This window comes from Oreochromis aureus, linkage group 19, assembly GCF_013358895.1.
Source record: "Oreochromis aureus strain Israel breed Guangdong linkage group 19, ZZ_aureus, whole genome shotgun sequence".
NCBI lineage: Eukaryota > Metazoa > Chordata > Actinopteri > Cichliformes > Cichlidae > Oreochromis > Oreochromis aureus.
This window is the reverse complement of record NC_052960.1, coordinates 18,326,208-18,344,759: the sequence shown is the minus strand read 5'-3', so window position 1 is coordinate 18,344,759 and position 18,552 is coordinate 18,326,208. Positions and strand designations below refer to the sequence as shown.

Here is an 18,552-nt window from a genome sequence, read left to right as displayed (position 1 = left end):
AAAAAGTCAGTTTTTTCCATTACAGTCTGCAACCATTATTTTCTTTAGTGTGACTGTACTATTACTTGGCAAATGTTAGCATGCTAAATCAGTAACACCTCAGACCCCTTGTGACCCCTTGGCAGTTACTGGTTGCTAAATGGTTGGCAAGTGGTTGCAGCAGTTGGTGAAACTAGTTACAAAATAAGTGCTGCACCAAAAATCTTCTTGTTATTGGTTTGGTCATTAAATGCTAGATCGCTGTGAACGCCCGCGGTTTGTATGGAAGATGCCGACTAGTTTGCAAAGGTGTCCAACTCCTCACTGAGTAGCAGTGAAACTTGGGGAAAAATGCAAACAGAAGCAGGAAATGGCTAAAGTAAATTTCGCACCTTTTTAAGCATGTTGGCTGAGTGGTGAGGAAGAACTTTTAGTTTCAAAGTGAATGGTCAACAGGAACCACTGGTCAAGCAGTCAGGAAGTGGATATTTTCCTCGGGGACCAGACATTGCGATGGTGTCACTGACTGTTTTCTAGGTCTGTGTGACTGAGATGGTGAAGACCGTAAACACTATAGCTGCATAACTTGTGAGCGTGACATAATTGTTTTAATGTTAACATTTAGCTCAAAGCATAACTGTGTTTCAAGGCAGCGTGAAACTGCTGTTAGCATGGTTGCAGTCTCTTACTGTTGTTTTTGTGGAAAATAGAAAAAAGATCATCTTTGCCCAGAGTATAAAGGACTTGCCACCCATCCCTTCGTTCCTGTGCTATCCCTACTTTCTTTCCTCACAGCCTCCCTGCTCAGCTGCAGCTCCTCTCCAACACAAAATTCCTGGCTGATGAGACAGATAAAAACCTGAACAGAGCGGGAAGTAGTTGCTTTATAGACACGCTTTAAAATCCAGATTGTGGGTGATGATATCATTTTGGTGATAAACGAACTGGAAAAACTGGAAAAAGATCAGCCTCGAAGGCCTTTATGTTTCCTCACATGCACGCAGGAACCCATACATGGACACTGGGTTTGACTCAGTAATGAGCTTCAGGAAACGGGCTTATCTGTCTTCAGCATTCACAGTGATTTCCTGCCTTCCCTTCAGCTTCTTTCCCTGTGCCAGTTTGTGTCAGTCTATAATATAGCGTCTTTAAGCTGAGCTGAGCTGAGCCCTGTGCCACAGCTGCCAGGAGGAACTGCCTGACAGCTTATGGCCCCTAAGCGCTGGCTGCACACTGGCACTTGCTACCTATCAAAACATCCGTATGTTGCCTGTCTCTGGGATCTGTACACTCTGTAATGACATGTGATTGATTTGCTGAGACATCACTGTTTGGCATTGTATGCTGAAGACAAAGGATGGAAGGAGCTTTAGCTTCACAGTGGTTCTCACCAGGCCTCATTGGAGCCACTTCTCAGCTTCAGAAGTAAATATTCTGTCAGTGGCAGGCATGGACATGGCACCTTATCAGCATCCCAGATCTGCAACTTTTTGTTTTTGGGGTCTTCCTCCCCTTTTCCCAAGCTGGTCTGTGTCCCATTTTTTTTTCTTGTCATAAATGCAGTGCATTTATCCAGAATAGCATTTTCTCCTCTTTCATCCCCTTGAACCTTGAACGATTCTGCAGCACAGATATTCTGCCTTAGTTTCTGAAACAATAAGAGTGCTGTACCCCAGGGTAAGGTTGACTTCAGAGTGAATCAATAATGGAAGAGGGGATCCATGTATTATGAATGAAGGAACAACGTACCTCGGCACAGGAGCTTGTCTACTGCAAAGTGTTTATTCAATAAACAACCATCCCAGGCTGAGAGAAAACACATTTAGCCTAATCTTTTAACAAATCCTGTGACTATCAAGTCTGATACTGCTTTTCTTTTATTTTTGGCATGTGGCGGCTTCTATAACGATATAACTTTGTTGCAAAGTACTGCATGCAACCCAGAGGGAACACTGGTTCCTACATATCCCAGAATTCCTTAGATTTATGTCAAAGGCAGAGGGCTCTGGTTGAAAGCACCTTTTTAAAGCAAAGAAAAAAAAAAAATCACAGATGCTACGGTGTCCGTTCACAGTGTAAAATCACATCTGCGAGTGAAATGTAGCAAGTTTGCTTGGCATCTGGTCTCGTTATGTAAGTGCTGCCCGGGTGAAAGAACCGTTCCGAAAATGGTTATGTTTTCTCTGACAGCTTATTTCTCAACTGCTGGCATTAATTTCTAATGTCAATCTCCTACATGATTTCACAGATTCTGCAGGAGCTCTTGTAATTGACCTGTGAGCAATAATAATATATCTTCCCGCTGAGCTGAACACACAGCACTGAGTGGTGAGAGGTACTGCAAGCTGTGGCTTTTGTCTATAAAAGGATTCCGATTAACTAACATATGGTGCAGAAACGCTGTGAGAATATGAATGCAAATGCTCTCATTTTCAATAAGAAATCTTTATTTGTCCTAGTTAAACAGCTTGGAAGCGTAATAAGTGAACAACTGCAATCTCATTCCTCGGTTCTCAGTTTAAGAATAAATGATTGACAGTTGTCAGTTGCCCCACTTGAGGTTTCGCCACAAAAAGTCACCCACAGCTCCACTTCGCTGTTGACTCAAACAATGCTGGCTGTCTGTCTGTCTGTCTGTCTGCCACGCCCCTTCCTTGCTCTTAAAGCAATATTTTGATATCCGGGGACGGGCCAATTCACACTGGTTAATTTTCCAGCTAGGCAGCAAAGGACGTTGTACTTCCTTCAGTTCAAATCCAGAGTCGATGGGTTGTGGCTGTAATAATCTAAGATCTAATTTAAGATGCATACCTGTGGTTTGACAAACTTTCAGTGCTCTTTGGAGTCTTGCACATTTAAACGCTCCTAAAAACTAGTTGGGTTCCCACAGAAACATTCAGCTAGTTGACTTTACCTGCTATTTTTGCCTTACTGGAACACTTGGATAAATCAGTGACTATAGTAAAATGTGGGCTGTTTGTTGCTTTGCAAATCAGCCTGTTACCCGGTGGGCCGGTGTACAGGCACACAAGTCATATTCAGCAAGTGAGCAGCTTGAAGGTAATCAAAGTGTGAAGCGACATCCGAAGCTGTGGACCGGCTAAACACTGTGTAAAGAAAGAGGCTTGCATGAGAAGGGGTGGGTGGAGAGGGAGTCAGAGGAGGTCGGTTTAATGTGATTTCTTGTCATTACATTAGGGCATCTTATTTTATTTTTAGCGCTTGAGCTTTAGAGAATTAGAAGCGATCTGCAAATGAACTGCGGCTTAATTTTGCCAAATTTGTTGCGCTAGAGTTTCTGAGCAGAAGAGCAACAACAGAAACAGAAGCCACTCGGTTATTACTATAGGTCAGGGGATGATTTAGATTGAAACTGGGCCTTTTCACAGTGTCAATAAAACTTATCTTTATTGGCACACAGCTAGGTGCAGTTGTTTGTCTTTCATCCATATGAGACAGATAAATGACTCATAGTCTTCTTTTGGCAGCCGTGGAGCTAAAATGACACATTTCTTCCCAGTGGATTGCTTGGATTTGTTTGCTTTTGGGCTAAGCTCAGGGAGTAGCAGCATCAGGACCTGCACACAGCCATCTGTTTTAGCTTCTCCTGCTTGATTATTTGTTAATTACACTCATCTCAGTCCCAACTGGTTTCCCCCTTTTAAACAATATCACTCGTAACAATAGAAGAACAAAGCGGGGTAGCTTCTATTGTTGAGGCTCATATACATTGTGTGTATGTGTCTGTGTGCGCATGAAGAAACAAAAGCCCTGATATTCTCAACCAACTAGCATCTGATATGAAACTCTCAGGCTAATGCTGCAGATGATTTGTGGCTACGTAGCCCTGCAGACGTGAGGGCTTTAGTACTTAGGGCTATATCTGTCCCTCTCCCTTTCTCTCTCATCAATCATGCAGGATCCATAGATAATGGATGGCGCTCATGGTGTTACTGGTCTTTTACCGTTCACTGGCCAGACGGATCTGTTAACATGACCTATATACATTGGCGGGCTTTCATGTATTCAGACATGCATCGCCTAACGTGCCATCAAACAAATGCGGGCTTAGTGCTTAACAGTCTGTTTCCCTTTACAATGTACTGATGTTTGAAATTTGTTTTGTATCTGTAGTTCATTTGCATCTGCCAAAGGAGGCTGAGGGCAGAGATGGAGAGGCAATAAGGAAGTTAACGTGCAGCCTTCTGCTTTGCGTTTGTGAGGGTGTATGGTATGTGGAATAGGCCTGCACAATATGAAGAAAATGCGCAATGTGCAATGACATGCTTCTATGTTGCAGAAAACGTATGACGTTATGGAAAAACTATTATTAAAGATATCATAAGGTTAGGTTCTGAGGTTGCAGAGGTGAGGGTGTGGTGGTTCTTTCTTCTCCCCATATTCACAGTAAAGCTTCTAGCTAGCTATGCTGTCATCCTCTTCTTTATTTCGATTTTAAAAATAGTTTTTAAGATCATCACTGTTTAGAAAAAAAAAAGAAACATGATTGGAAAGAAAAAAAAAAGTGAAATGTCAATGAACACAGTAATATTTAAGACATGGAATAACATTGAGTTTAAAAACATTGAAGAACCATAGACAATATAAATGATGTCGCCCATTGTTTACCCACCGTTAGTGAAGTCTCTTTATGAAGCCTTGATGAGTGTTTTCGCCATCGTCCTCTTGGTGTTGATGGGAAATGGCTTTATGAAACTTATACAAAATGGACCTAAAGTTTTCTTTAACATGCCTTGAAGTGTGTGACTGAGCCCATAAATTCATCAGTATTAACAGAGGTCAAGTCCAGGGGGTTTTAGACTGAAAGTCTTTTCACAAAACACATGGCCGCTGCAGGCTACATGAGCATCAGTCATTCTTTGTCACCTTGCCAGAGGGGATCGACTGCTGCCTTGGCCCACGACTAGCTTTGGAAGAATCAGCTATGTGAAGATAATTGGCACATTAAGTTACCAGTAACACTACGTGCAGAGCTTTTCTTATAACTTGTGCGGAACAATTCATATTCTCTGTTTAATCTTGATGAAGGTGATTTAATCAAGTACTGTAAAAGACTCGGCTGTGAAGGCCGATTGCACGTACTTAAGCTGTGTTGTAAAGTCTTCACTTCACCTGGGCTTGCCTCTTTGCTGCCCTGGTGCGTGTGTCAGAGAAAGAGGAAAGGCTTTAGCGTGGGACAACAAAACATTATAGAGAGCAGTTAGCTTTTTATTGTTTATTTAGCTCAGATGCACTGCCTCAATAGTAATTTTAGGGAAAACCCTATGAGATGTTTGCAAGATATGTGTCAGTAAAATAAATGTCCTTTCTCATAATGTTTTAGGCATGTTCATGTAGCATTTGTGTAGTGTGGTTAGAGGTTTTACAGCACACACGAAGAGATAATTTAGTGTCCTGTACCAGTGTATGACACACAAGGACTTTGTCCTGACTTCCTGGCAAGGTAAAAACTATGTGCTACTGCGTAAAATAGTTCAGTGTTGCCTGCGCATGTTAAAATGATCATAGATCCTTACTCACCACTTTGTATACTTAAAGGCATGCCAACATAGCCAACACTACTTGAAATATAATGATGACAGACAGTGTGAGTCAAACAATTATTACAAGGTTAGCTTGTGCTGTTGTCACAATTGTGTCAAATAGCCTTGATATAGCAAAATCCAGACAGATCAATACCGTATAAGAATCTCTTTTCTATCTTCCACCTGTGTTTGGTAGTACTAATCAAACAGAGAGGTTTCCTTTGCCCCCTCCCACTGGATTCAGTCAATCTCACTATTGACTGGTGTAAAGCCTCTTTGCTGTGCCATTTGGAGACATTAGGAGATGAAACAAGGTCTCAAACACCCACTCGAACACCCTCCAACCCAGCTATGACCTGTCAGACTCATATTATATTCATTTTTTTTCATAAATAGATGGATAGTTTTTGCCTGATTTTTCACTATGAGTGACAATTTAATTGCCAAGGTGGACCACACCTTTGTTTTATGCTCAGTGTCTTCTACTATTAATCTTTCAAATGCAAGTGATACACAGAAAAAGCGTACATTTTTATCATTCATTACTGTGTCTCTGTGCGCAGGTTAACTTTGTGGCATGTCAGCTGTTTGCCCTGCTGATGGCTGTTTGGTTTCGGATCTACCTCCATCCCAGTAAGACCAGTCCCTTCATCAGACATGTGGTGGCCACTCTGTTGGGCTTCTACTTGGCTCTCTTCTGCTTTGGCTGGTGAGTCACCCCTCTGTTTATCCCGCAGCTCTGTTCTTGTCATCAGTGTGCTTTCAGACTCTCTCCAACCTTCCTTCCTACAGTATCACGTTAGTGACTTCCTGCAAACAGAGGGCATGTCCCAGTTTCAAGCTATGGCAATGTGCTTTGTTTTTTATTTGATTTTACTTATGGTTCAATTATCAGTATATAGTATGTTATGTAATGTTATATAATACAAGAAATGTTATGTAATGAAGTGTCCATTTCTACTTAAGTTATTTTTCTACATTTCCCAGAATGTTTCTTCCTAAATCGGGACGTACGTGAACAGTTCACCCTCTGCTGGTTTTGCTAAACTAGCATTCATTTTTACACATAGATCTCAAAACAAGTAGTTTTGATAGAAAGTCAGCTTTTAAAAATGGTGACACAGACACCCACATTTGCTTCTTGTTTGGGTTTCGTCAGTCACAGATATTAAGCCAAAACAGCTCGACTCCCAAACCATGTTGGATTTCATCCCTGTGCAGCAGTACCCATTTTCCAGTGTCATGGTTTCCGTTGGCAGTTTATGCTCGCCTTTGTTGTCCTTGTAAATAAGAATGCGTGCCAAATTTTAAGTCACAACTTGTGGTGCGCCTTGGCGCTGTTTTGGCTTTTCATGCACCCCCCTACGCACACACACACACACACACACACACACACACACACACACACACACACACACAGTTTTTTTTTAACCTGGTGTGTCCAGGGCATTTTGGATCTGTGCAAGCAGGTCAGAATCTACTTGAGTGTAGAGATATAAAAATTTTCACTCGGTGCCAAATGGCAATAAAGGAGATTGGTTTTAAAAAGAAACCTCTGTGACTTTCTTTCCTTTGTCGTTTTCTGGTCTGTTTGAATTTCTTAATCACCTGCAGTGTTTATTCTGTTTAAATTGAACTCTGGTTCATTTTCCTGTTGGTGCATTTCATTTATGCAGGTGTGAACACAGTAATCACACCCTGGTGCTGACCAAAACAATCGCACCAAGACCCTTCGGAGGAAGTGGTCTCAGTGCGGTTCAAAATGAACTTCACAGCGGTTCATTTATGGCGTGAATGTGATTTGACCTTGATCCTAACGAGCTACCAGGTGTACGTTACAAGGTTGAACTAAAACAACTTCCCAAAGCCACATATGCTTTTTCCTCTAAGATGCAGCAAGGTACTACAGATGTGCAAAGGTTGGTATGAGCTACCAACTAACCACAAAATGACCGGAAACTCTCCGTCTTCTCCAGTAGTCTAGAACGTTCTCACGTGGTTTGTAGTGATGACTTTTGGTTCACTTGGAGTGCACTTATATTTTTCTTTGTGTGAAAAGAAACCAAACAAGAGAGAGAGATTGAAAGTTAACAAATTCATCAGCTGATTCACACTAGAGTAAACAAACTATAGGTGTGAAAAACAAAATGTCACTGCTGTTTTTGCTCTGTTGCTTTAAGAAAATACTACAAACTTCTCTTTGGTCTGCCTATGGCCTGATTATTGTAGTTTATTTGTGCTGATGTTACTATACCAACAAATGAAACCAGCAGATTCAGCAGGTTAGGTTAGGTTTGATGGTAGGATTGCTTCATTCATTTTTCCGGGCTTTTTTTGGTTTGTTTTTTGTAATCCTGTACTCATTTTTGCCTGCTGTTTGGCTGCCATCGTCTTTGCTCTCCCTTGTCACTTCTGCCACTACCTTCACAGCCCTTCATGCCAAAGCAATCGATTGGGTAGTAACTGCTGTCTCATTAGGAAGCTGTTGTCCTGTATTAGACCATCTACTGTACCTTTGGCACAGTGCCACTGTGTGTGTGCGTGTGTATATATAGCAAACACAGGAAACACTCGTTTCCTCTTAATCAGACTTCAAGCTGCACAGCAAGTGAGAAAGTGATAGCCAGATAAAGTGTTATCTGATCATCACACCGATGGGGTCTTATGTCACTTTACCAACAGACTGTTTATGCTGCATGACTGAGCTGACACCAAGCTGCAGATGGATGATAGTCAATCATATAGTATCAGAAACACCCTACTTATGTACAGTGACATGAAAAAGTATTTGTTTTGTTTTTTTAAAATCTTTTTTGTTTTAGTTTCTTTTGCATATTTGCCACACTTAAATGTTTCATCGTCAAACAAATGTTAATGTTAGACAAGGATAACCAAAGGGATTACAAAGCTGATGGAGTATTGTTGTCACCCTGGTGGGAGGGTGGTTGGCATGGTAACCCAACTTTGTGAACATTCTCAAATCGATGCTATTGGTGCCGCTACTAGAAATCTCAGAGTTTGATTCTCTGTGACCCTGACTTCAAAGTCAAGGTCATATGACTGCAAGGTCAGAGGTCAAGTTTTCTTAAAAACACTTGTGAATCCAAGAACTCAAGAAGAAAGTCACCCAGAAACTTCAAACTTAGACCACAGGTACATCTACTTGGAGGGTGAGGGGTAGCACTAGTGGCCTTTAGTATTTTAAAATGATTATTTCATTTATTAAGGGAAAAACGTTATCCAAAAATAGAACCAAAATTGAAAATCATCTACATCTGTCAGTCTGGAAAGGGTTACAAAGCCATTTGTACAGATATGGGACTCCAGCAAACCACAGTGAGAGCCATTGTACACAAGTGGAGAAACCATGGAACAGATGTCATGTTATATCTGGAGTAAAACTAACATAAAAAGAACATCATTCCAACAGTCAAACACAGTGGTTGTAGTGTGATGGTCTGCAGCTGCTTTGATGCTTTAGGATCTGAATGACTTGCTATAATTAACAGACTCATGAATTCTGCTCTGTACCAGAAAATCCTGAAGGAGAATGTCCGGACATCAGTTCATGCCCTGATGTTCAAGCACATTTGGGCTATCCAGCAGAAACACATCAGTCAGTTTATCTCTTAGTCTAGTATTAAAATTAGTTTGATCTGAAATGTGTAAGTGTGACAGATGTGCAAAAAAAGCAAAATCAGCTAATAAAAGTAATTATTCCTTATTTATATTCCTGAAGTGTATTTCTAATTTGCACAGGGCGATTGTTACCTGGGGACCTCTAGTAATTTGTAGAGGGCACCATAATTTTACATGTGTCTGTAATTTGTGAAGGAGAAATTCCCTGCCATTTGTTTTTGCCAAATATAATATGTTGGATAATATTACTCCTGTGTGACTTATTCTTTCCTCTTTAAAAATTACAGGTTTGGCAACTACAAATAAAAGTTTTGATAGCAATTTACCATAGCTGGTCTGTCTTTAAACAGGCTCAACAGTTAATATCTGGCAGCCTAATCAGTTTAATGCAAGGTTTGAAGCTGGCAACCACAGATGTTTAAATTCAGGCAAAACACAGGCTGTGGTTATCCATGTGGATGCACTGCAATTTCTAAATCACAAGGTCCCGTGGCAATAACAGTCCCAAGTGGACAGGGCTTAAATTTATTTTTGTAAATGAACAGCATTTGACTATGTCTTCAACCACAGGCTACTTGGAAAAGTCAGCTCAAGCAAGGCTGCGGAACGTATCATCAGATACTGGCAACAGGGGAAGTGTATTAATAAAGGAAGTGAAACACCAACTTAGTCCGACAACACAAGAGATGTGAGCAAACTTCATTCTGTCTGGCCAAAACCAGCCGTCTATTTTAGCACAAAGGGGCCAAATAATCACTATTTGATATTTACCTCTGTGAGCGCCCGCCAAAGAGTTTTATTGTCTGCAGTAATTAGTAGGTAATAAAAAGACTATACACTCATAGAAATGTCATTAAGAAGATACATTTTATGGAGGTAATATATGGCATTTATTGTACTTGGCTTAGTATTCCTAGTTAAGTGTTTTATGTTGCAAAGACTGAATTAGACGCTAATCACAGGATAAAAAGGTTGAACTTGACAAGTGGAATTGGCGATAAACATGTAATGTAGAGGAAGGAAAGGGCATGAATGCATCAATAGTTTTTTGGGGGTTTTTTTTTTTTTTTTTGTGTATGCTTTTATTCAGGGGGCATATATGATGGCTTTCGTGTTGTCTTTCATAGCACACAGACATTCTGCTGCTGCTCTGTGTTAGAGAGCCCTCGACTGCTGGTCTTAAAGGAGCTTCCTTCCAAATGCTCCAGGCTGACTGGTTTCTTTTAGGTTGTATTTCCTCCTTGCCAGAAACATACGCTTTTTCCTCAATGCTGCCGGACAAACATTTGGAACTGACTGTTTAGTACGTTTCAGGCAAACGGGTTAGAGTCTCTTTGTAAAAGAATTTTATTGCCTTTTCCCCTCTCGGACTCTTAACCCTTGTATTTTCAGTCAATTCCATTTACCCACCCCTATGATCTCTTGTTCCTCGCCAGCCCTGATAGACGTGTTGTCTTTGTTGAGTCACAGCTAACACACTGTGACATCTCTCCTCTCCTGGAGGGCTTGACGTCTGTAGGATCACACACTGCGCCCTTCAAAGATCCATCCGGTAGCTGCTGCCGCTGCTGAACTGTGTGCGCCTCGCACAAAGGGAGAGAGGTGGTGGATATATGGCAGAGTTGGTTTAATATCTTGTTAGTACGTGCTGTTACTAACATGTTAATTAAGAACATAGTGTGATGTTATGGTCACATTCCCTGCCCTGTGACTAAAGATGACACATTACTAGTTACAAAGGTCTGTCCTCACATGGTTGCTGGTGTGACTGTGCTTTGTAATGCTGTAATTTCCTCTTCCTTACAACTATACAGGTAGATAAATAAACACTGGTGTTTATTATTTGTGGTATCTGTCTCTCTACAGGTATTCCCTTCATTTCCTGGTCCAGAGTGGCCTGTCCTACAGTGTGATGGTGTTTGCTGGGCTGGAGAACATGCACAAGTAAGAAGAAAACTCACAAACCTATAAAAAATTTTTGGTTTAATAAACCCTGAAACCAAAACTTGAAGTTTGCTGCACTCGAATCTTGTCATTAATTAGATATTGGACTTTTTTAAGGCTTCATGTGCTTTATTTGTTTAGGGCACATAGGCCTGGGTCCCACTGATACTGATTCTGCTCCCGGGCTTCCATCTGTGTCCATGTCTCATGAAGACAAACACACAAACGCACACACTCAGGCGCACAGGCATATTCACATTGGCTTAGATGTTATTTTTGCTAGAATTCAAGGTTATGAGTGCAGGTGTGAACATTAGATGTTTCCCGCTGGGAAGATCGCTCTAAATAGATACTAAGGAAATATTCATCACAACAGCTGCTCTCAGAAAGAAAAGGCTCCAAACCCAGTGACAGAATGGAAATGACAACTTTGGTTAACTAGATGAGTAACACGTTTTGACATGCATCACCTTTTGCAAGAGGTTCAACTCTTATTGTCCTTTGTAGCCCGGTGTTCTGTCTTTGCAGGTCTGTACATAAGCGCAGTCCACTCCTTCTTACGGTAACGCTTATGAAACCTTCACCTGCATTATATTTTTACATAACAAATTAGTTATTATCAGTCTAATAAGCTGAGATCAAGCTGGGGGTTTGTGCCAAGTGGCTGGACACGTCAGTCTGAACTTTAGACTGCAACCTTTGTTCTTTGAACTATTTCTAACATAGCAGCTTATGTAGACTTTAAAATATCTCAACACATAAAAGTGTGCCACTGGTAAAACTTTTACCTTAGCGCCCTCTTTTCTTTTTTTTAAGTTGTCTGCAGTAATCAATCTAACGAAATAATCTTTTGTCCCCTTTAATGGAGGCTTGCAGTGAATTATTATAAAGCTAAATACACTATTTTTTTTCCACTGTCAAACTTTTTTCTTTTTTGCTGCCATGAAAACACTGAGGGCAAATCAACATATTCTCCAGTGTATAAAAAAAGTACCAATCCACAGTAGGGGACATATATGACATCCTGGATTTCCCCTGCCATCTGTGACAGATGGGGAAAACTAATGAACCCATACACAACATACAGTGAGGAAGGTCAAGCATACAGGGAGCACAGCATGACAGCTTTTTGGGTCTAAGTGTGGATTGAACCCAAGTCTGGCTGTAGTCTGGCTAGGGGTGCTTTGTTTAGTAGTTGGCATCATATTTCGTACTATTCATCACGTGAGCTCCAGATCTCTTTCACTCCCAGCTACCCGCTGTCTTTGACGGCTCACCTGTTGGATGTGGCAAGCAGACGGGGAATGTTCTAGATGTGTTCCAACTCGCCTTGAGCGTGAACACAGCACTGCCTGCTGGATGACGGCAAAGAGGGAGAACTGTGACATTGTTAGATATGGTGTAACTAATGAAAGAGGCTATCAGAGTAATGAAAGGGCCCACTTACAGGGATACTGGCAGTAAAAAAGAATTGTAACAAGTCAGACTTCTACAGGAATTAGAGAAAAACTGCTGTCTTGATGCAAATATGTTGGTACCCGATCTTTATAGTTTTCAGCTTTTGAGCTTTAAAATGAGGTAATTGTATCTAATTGGCTCTTTTACAGCATGTAGCTACTTAAAGCTGTTTAATCAATTGGGTTGTTTGTCTTTATTTTATGTGTTTTTCTTTTTTTCATTTGTTTTATTGGCCTCAAGAGCCGCTTTCACACATGAGCTGTGGGCCGGAGCTATACGTGAGAATGCAATTTTCCACTTCAGTTTGATTTGATATCAAATGGTCTTTGCCCTGCCAGCTCCCTAGTTTGATGTCACCTTGAACCCATGTGAGACTAGAGCATAGTCTAGAGAATTCACAGCCAGCCAAGAGCACTTAATGTATCCTTCCACCTGCACACTCTTCACCCACGCAGCACCTTCACCTAAACCAAACAAATGACACATAAGTTCGGGACAAAGTCTGGAACTTATGTGTCATTTGTTTGGGGAAAACATAAAGGTAAAGAGATACTGGCAGGATGCATATTCTCCCTGTGCTTGTAGGTTTCTACTGGATACTCTCGCTTCCTCTCACAGTCCAAAGACATGCACAGTAATTGGTAACTCTAAATTGGGCATGGGTGAATGCAAGCTAGGTAAAGCACTTAAGTGAATAAATATGTGTGGAAAAGGCGAATGTAGTGTAGCATGCATTGAGTGGTCATTAATACCAAAAAAGGTCCAAATCAGAGTCTGTTGCATCCGTCTGTTCATGAAACCACTTTGCTACCCTTTAAATGTCTGTAGCTCCAGTGCTAGCCAACAGAGTTAAGGAAATTTGATCTCTTTTTAAATTGACTGTAAATCTAAGGGTGACATTTGTATGAATTACTTCCTCAAATTTGCTTGGCCTGCTTTTAGTTTTCATTTCTGTATGTACACCGTGTACTGTATCCATACCTGCTCCTCCTGTGTGGCTTGACCTGTCTACCGCTGTCCCACAGCGGGAGGCCAGCCTGCTTTAGTCTCCAGGCTCCATCTGATGCCTTGAGTGGAAATGAAACACCCCCTTCTGAGCTGTAAATTACACAAATACAAATCAGGTGATGATAAGACAGGATCCCCGTTGGGCTCAGTACAAATATAGCCGGTCCTGCATATATAGTTCACATCCTCACTGATAAAATGTGGCTGCACACTTCTACTGCAGAGTGCTGATCCTGGCAAAATTAGGGTTTTTGATAAAGATTCAATTTTTTTTTTTTTTTTTTTTTTTTTTTTTTTGATTAGTCAAAAGAAAAATTCCCTTTTGTGTTGCACTAAATCACTAAATGTGCACTTTCTGGCATACAGTCTAGTCTTTTTGTTAAAAGCGAGTGTAATTTCTGCCAGTGCAACAGAACAATGTACCTCACTCCAACGCATCAGTAATATGTTTTAAGTGGGCTTTCTCCAGGTGCTCCTGCCGCCTCTCACGGATAATTGGTGATTTTTATCTCGGCTTTCAGTGTCAGTGTAAGCGTTAGTAGTCATTCTCTTTGTGTTTGCTGTGTGATGGACTGGCGACCTCTTCACGATTTACCCCTCCTCTTTTCCCCAGCTAGCACAGACTGCAGTATTGTCGCAGATGCAGATTTCAGTGTTTTTAATTCAATGCTGGATGACTGCTCAGGCAACAGTGGTGTCACCCAAGTTGGTGCACTTTTGGTGAAGAGTTTTGTCATTACATAATTTCATTGCATTTGTTTCTTGCCACCGGTATTTACCAGCCAGTGGGACAGATAGCCCTCCAATATTTACTGACCAAATGCAAAGTCTTCCTACTAATCTACCGCTTAGTGGGTGTTAATGTTGGACCACGTATGAATGAAGCCTTGAGAAATATTATGTGAAAGCGTCTGACGGACAGAATATTGTCAATTTATGCAAGAGAATAATGAAACAAGCTTTGAAAAAGCTACAGGCAGCGGTTAATAACTATAATAAGCTGCTGGTGTTGGAATCTTAGCAACATTGCAAAGAGCCGTTTGGTCTCCTATATGTGCAGAATGCTGAAAGAATATTGTGTAAACTGCTTATACCCTCGGATGAGATGCCAAGTGTGGGCTGTATACAAATCTCTGAGAATAAAAAAGGACTACGCAGTGATTATCACCAGTTTACTGTGCTTCATCTGTCTCCTCTAAGGGTTTTGTGATTAATAGGAGTGTGCAATTGTAGTGTTTGATTGCTTCTAGAGAAATGGCTCTTGAAAGCTATACAAATGTTTCATACTGGAGAAGTACGAGTGCCTTCTTTTATTTTTTCATACGTGCTTGGCAGCAGATATCAGGTGACGTCTTGGATACAGTAGGCTGTGAGAATCAAGAGGTCCCGTTGTGGCTTATCTCCAACACAGCATTGTTGTAGCTGGTATGCTGTATTGCTTCTCAGAGATGCACACTCCTCTTATTGTTGACAGCGGAGGGATGCTATCTGGCTAGCTTTGACTTGAGCTGCCTCTGCAGCAGCTTTGTGTTAGACCCTTTAGCGCTGCTCTGTTTTTGGGCCTTGTCTTGAAAGGTCGTGTTGTCCTCCGTCTTCCCTCCCTGACAGAGACACATTGCTGGGGCCTTCTCTGCCCTTTTGTCCAGTTTACGACTCCCTCCCCCCCGCTGCATAGTTCTGCCCTGTTCCTGAGGCCACTGCGTACTGTGCTGTATTGGGGAAAAAAAAATATCTTTGTTCAGCCACAGAGATCAAAACAAAGAGATGAAAGTTTATTTTTTTCCCCCAGAACTCTAAAATTAACTGTTTATGTTGCACATATCAAGGTGCCGGTCTGAAAAGCTCCTCGTTGCTGTGATGAATAGTTGTACCCAAGTTTCTTAGCAGTTTTCATGTCTGACTCTTGTGACTACTACTTTAATTTTATTTATTTTTTAAATGTCACTTAAATGCAGATAAAATCTAATAATTTTTTTTTCTCTGCTTCTTTTCTGTGTAGATACTGCTTCATTGTAACACTGGGCTACTTGATATTGTGTCAAATCACACGGGTCTACGTTTTTGACTACGGCATGTACTCTGCAGATTTCACAGGGTAAGCTAACACTAGAACTCTTTCATCCTCATTTTTCACATTTCAAAAGAATGCTTTTCTTTGTACAGCCCATCAGTTTATCCATTTTCTGAAACGAGCTATTTTGAATGCTTTCCTTTTAAGACCACGCTCTCTTTAAGCCCAGTTTGATTGGCTAGCCGTTACATATACAGTGTGTTTAAACATCAGGTGTGTGGGGCATCTGTGAACTGTATGCCTGAGCTGACCAAATTATAAGAATAATCCCCTCTCTGTCGTCTCTAAACACTGAGGGAAACTGTGTGTTTTGAGTAGACTGAAGCCTGAACATTTGGCTCACAGGGATTACTTGTGTGCTGACCTCAACATTTGAGACTTTGCCAAATGACAGAAAATGAGGCATAATCAGTGCACTTTTAAGATATTTTGGACCTTAATTTAACATTAAAGACCTCCACTGATTGAGCTTGAATCCTAAATGGACTACAAATGACGCTAAAAGGAGAAGTCGTCGATAAGAATCGGCCGAATATTGGATGTGACTCGAGCTAAATGGATACAAGACTGAGTCCCACTGCTCATCTGTGTCCGCACGAGGACGTCGGCAGGGACTGCAGTTCCAAGTGGCTGGTTCCCATTTCTCCAGACAGTCTGACAGTTTGAGCACACAGCCCGCACTCCCAGCAGGTTGGGGGTGGCTAGTTACTAAGCAACCTAATGCAAAGCCATACTTCCTCTGTGAGATTTCACTCCTTCAGCTACATCTGTTGTCCCTCTGTTTTCGCTCAAAATGTCAAAATCACATGTTTTCCTAAATGTCACTGTACCCCCACCCCAGCCAAATGTGCTTCGGAAAAAGTGAATTTTATTTAAGGCCAGTATTCAGATTTTGGACTATTTTGTTTCCTTATTATGTTTCTTTCAGGCTAATAGGGAAAATGTCTAAGATAGGTGTTTATTTTTTTTAGAGTAGTACTGCATATTTATTGAGTTAATCCATTTTTTTGCATATTACAAAAACATTTCTACACAAAAAATAATTCCCTCAGTGTAATCAATTAGGAAAGGTTTTTTCTTTTTCAAATATCTTGAGCCACATATCTCCACACTATATTTCAAAGATGACTAATATACAGTAAATACATTTTTTTTTTCTTTAAGTCACTTAACACTGACCTATGAGTCATTCAGGCAGAAAAAAGACACGTACTCAGGGCATGAACTAGTGTTGTGCCAACACGTAACATACAACTTGGCAAAGAACACATTTTAAAATCTGTCTTTAGGGACTTTTTGCAGAAATATACAATTTCTTCCAATTTCTTAGCTGAATCTGCAAAAATGCTAGATGCCAAAAGATGAGACAGTTTGATAGGCATAAAATGGTAGTTTTGCATCAATAAGGTGATTGCTAAAGAGCTATTAGCTGAAAACTTGAAATATTTTGGCGTGTGTGTGTGTGTGTGTGTGTGTGTGTGTGTGTGTGTGTGTGTGTGGACAAGTGGAGGGCAAAAAAACCTATCAAGAAAGCTTGCCTAAGACAATTTAGGCATTATTAAAGAATAAAGGTGGTCTTATCAAATATCGACTTTCAGGCTGGTTAGTATTGTTTGTATTTAATATACTGCATTTCCATGAATCTCTGCAACTATTTCTCTTCCTACCAAAATATAAAGAAATGACAGGTGGCTCAAGACTTTTGCACAGTACTATAAATAGGTAAATAAAGCCTCATTTACATATTTATCCTTAAAACTTGCAAGATAAAAAATAATTGGCTTAAGTCTCATAGTAACATCCCATAGTTGCAACTTTTACCCAGTTCGCCTTTAAAGAGCGAATAATCTCTACCCTGTGGCTTATTCTTCCATTTGTAGCTCAACTTCATGCCACCAGCAGCTTTCATGTATAAAATTAATCCAGAATGTGCTGATGCAAGCATCAGGAGAGGAGCTGTGTTTTTCTGAGTTCAGGCTTATACATATCCCGCACTGATAGAGAATATCATTAAGTCGGGATAAGGAGGGCTGACCAGCACAGAACTGGAGAAAAAAACAACAGGAAGTTTAATAAAAGCCTGCCGTTATCCTGGAGGAAACTAGCCATTGTGAAGATACTACCACTCAGTGTTTGCACTGTTATTGGAAGATTCCACATAAAATATCAAACAATAGTTGCTAAATGAATACGGGATAGCAGCCAGGCAGGAAAACTCGGGACGAAAGGTTTAGTGTGTGAGGAAATGTATGTATCCTAAAGTCAGAACACTGAGACTTAAATGTGCTGTGTGTTTGTTTTTTGTCTGTTTGGGTTTTTTTAATGTTTACTCTGTCTTTAGGCCCATGATGGTTATCACACAGAAGATCACCAGCATGGCATTTGAAATCCATGATGGTAAGAACAAGTGTCGTTAAAGCCCGTGTGTCTCCAGTGTAGTGTGCGTGCGTGTGTGTGCATACTTTAAAAAAAGAAGTGGCAGATGTGACAGAAGTGAAAATGTCAGTTCAATTCTCTTTGGAGTGTGAGAACAGATCAGATGGCCACATTTCTGAGCCAGTTGTCAGTTCCTACAATGGGCTACTGAACCAGAAGGAGAGCATAAACACAGTTATATAATGGAGCAATGACCAACTTTGCATTCTTTTTTTTCCCCCCTCCTCAACCGTTAAGACTTTCTTTAATCCCAAATCTAATTAAACTAGACTTTGTGCTGTCCAAAAAGTCAAGACAAGACATGTGACGGAACAGCCCCGTGCTACATTGTGACATACCGCAGAGCCTGTGATTATTTATTTGTTTTTTTTTAAGGTAGCACAACTTTAGTGGACGTGCAAAAGTCCAATTTGTCTTCCTGTGGCTGACCTGGATTTGACTCTCCCTCCGCTCCTGGAACAAATAGAGACT

At 40.8% G+C, this 18,552-nt stretch overlaps 1 protein-coding gene across 2 annotated transcripts in view; it reads left to right on the top strand.

Annotated features, from left to right (window-relative positions):
- The window catches only part of mboat2a (membrane bound O-acyltransferase domain containing 2a), a 43,542-nt gene that overhangs the window by 15,169 nt on the left and 9,821 nt on the right, over positions 1–18,552 (top strand). For both annotated transcript variants that reach the window (XR_005609466.1, XM_031758246.2), the window contains exons 2-5: positions 6,089–6,234; positions 11,031–11,108; positions 15,574–15,669; positions 17,987–18,042. Coding sequence is in view for 1 of the 2 variants with exons in the window: in XM_031758246.2 (XP_031614106.1) it covers positions 6,089–6,234; positions 11,031–11,108; positions 15,574–15,669; positions 17,987–18,042 (376 nt within the window). In the remaining variant the exon portion in view is untranslated. The remainder of the gene's footprint in view (positions 1–6,088; positions 6,235–11,030; positions 11,109–15,573; positions 15,670–17,986; positions 18,043–18,552) is intronic.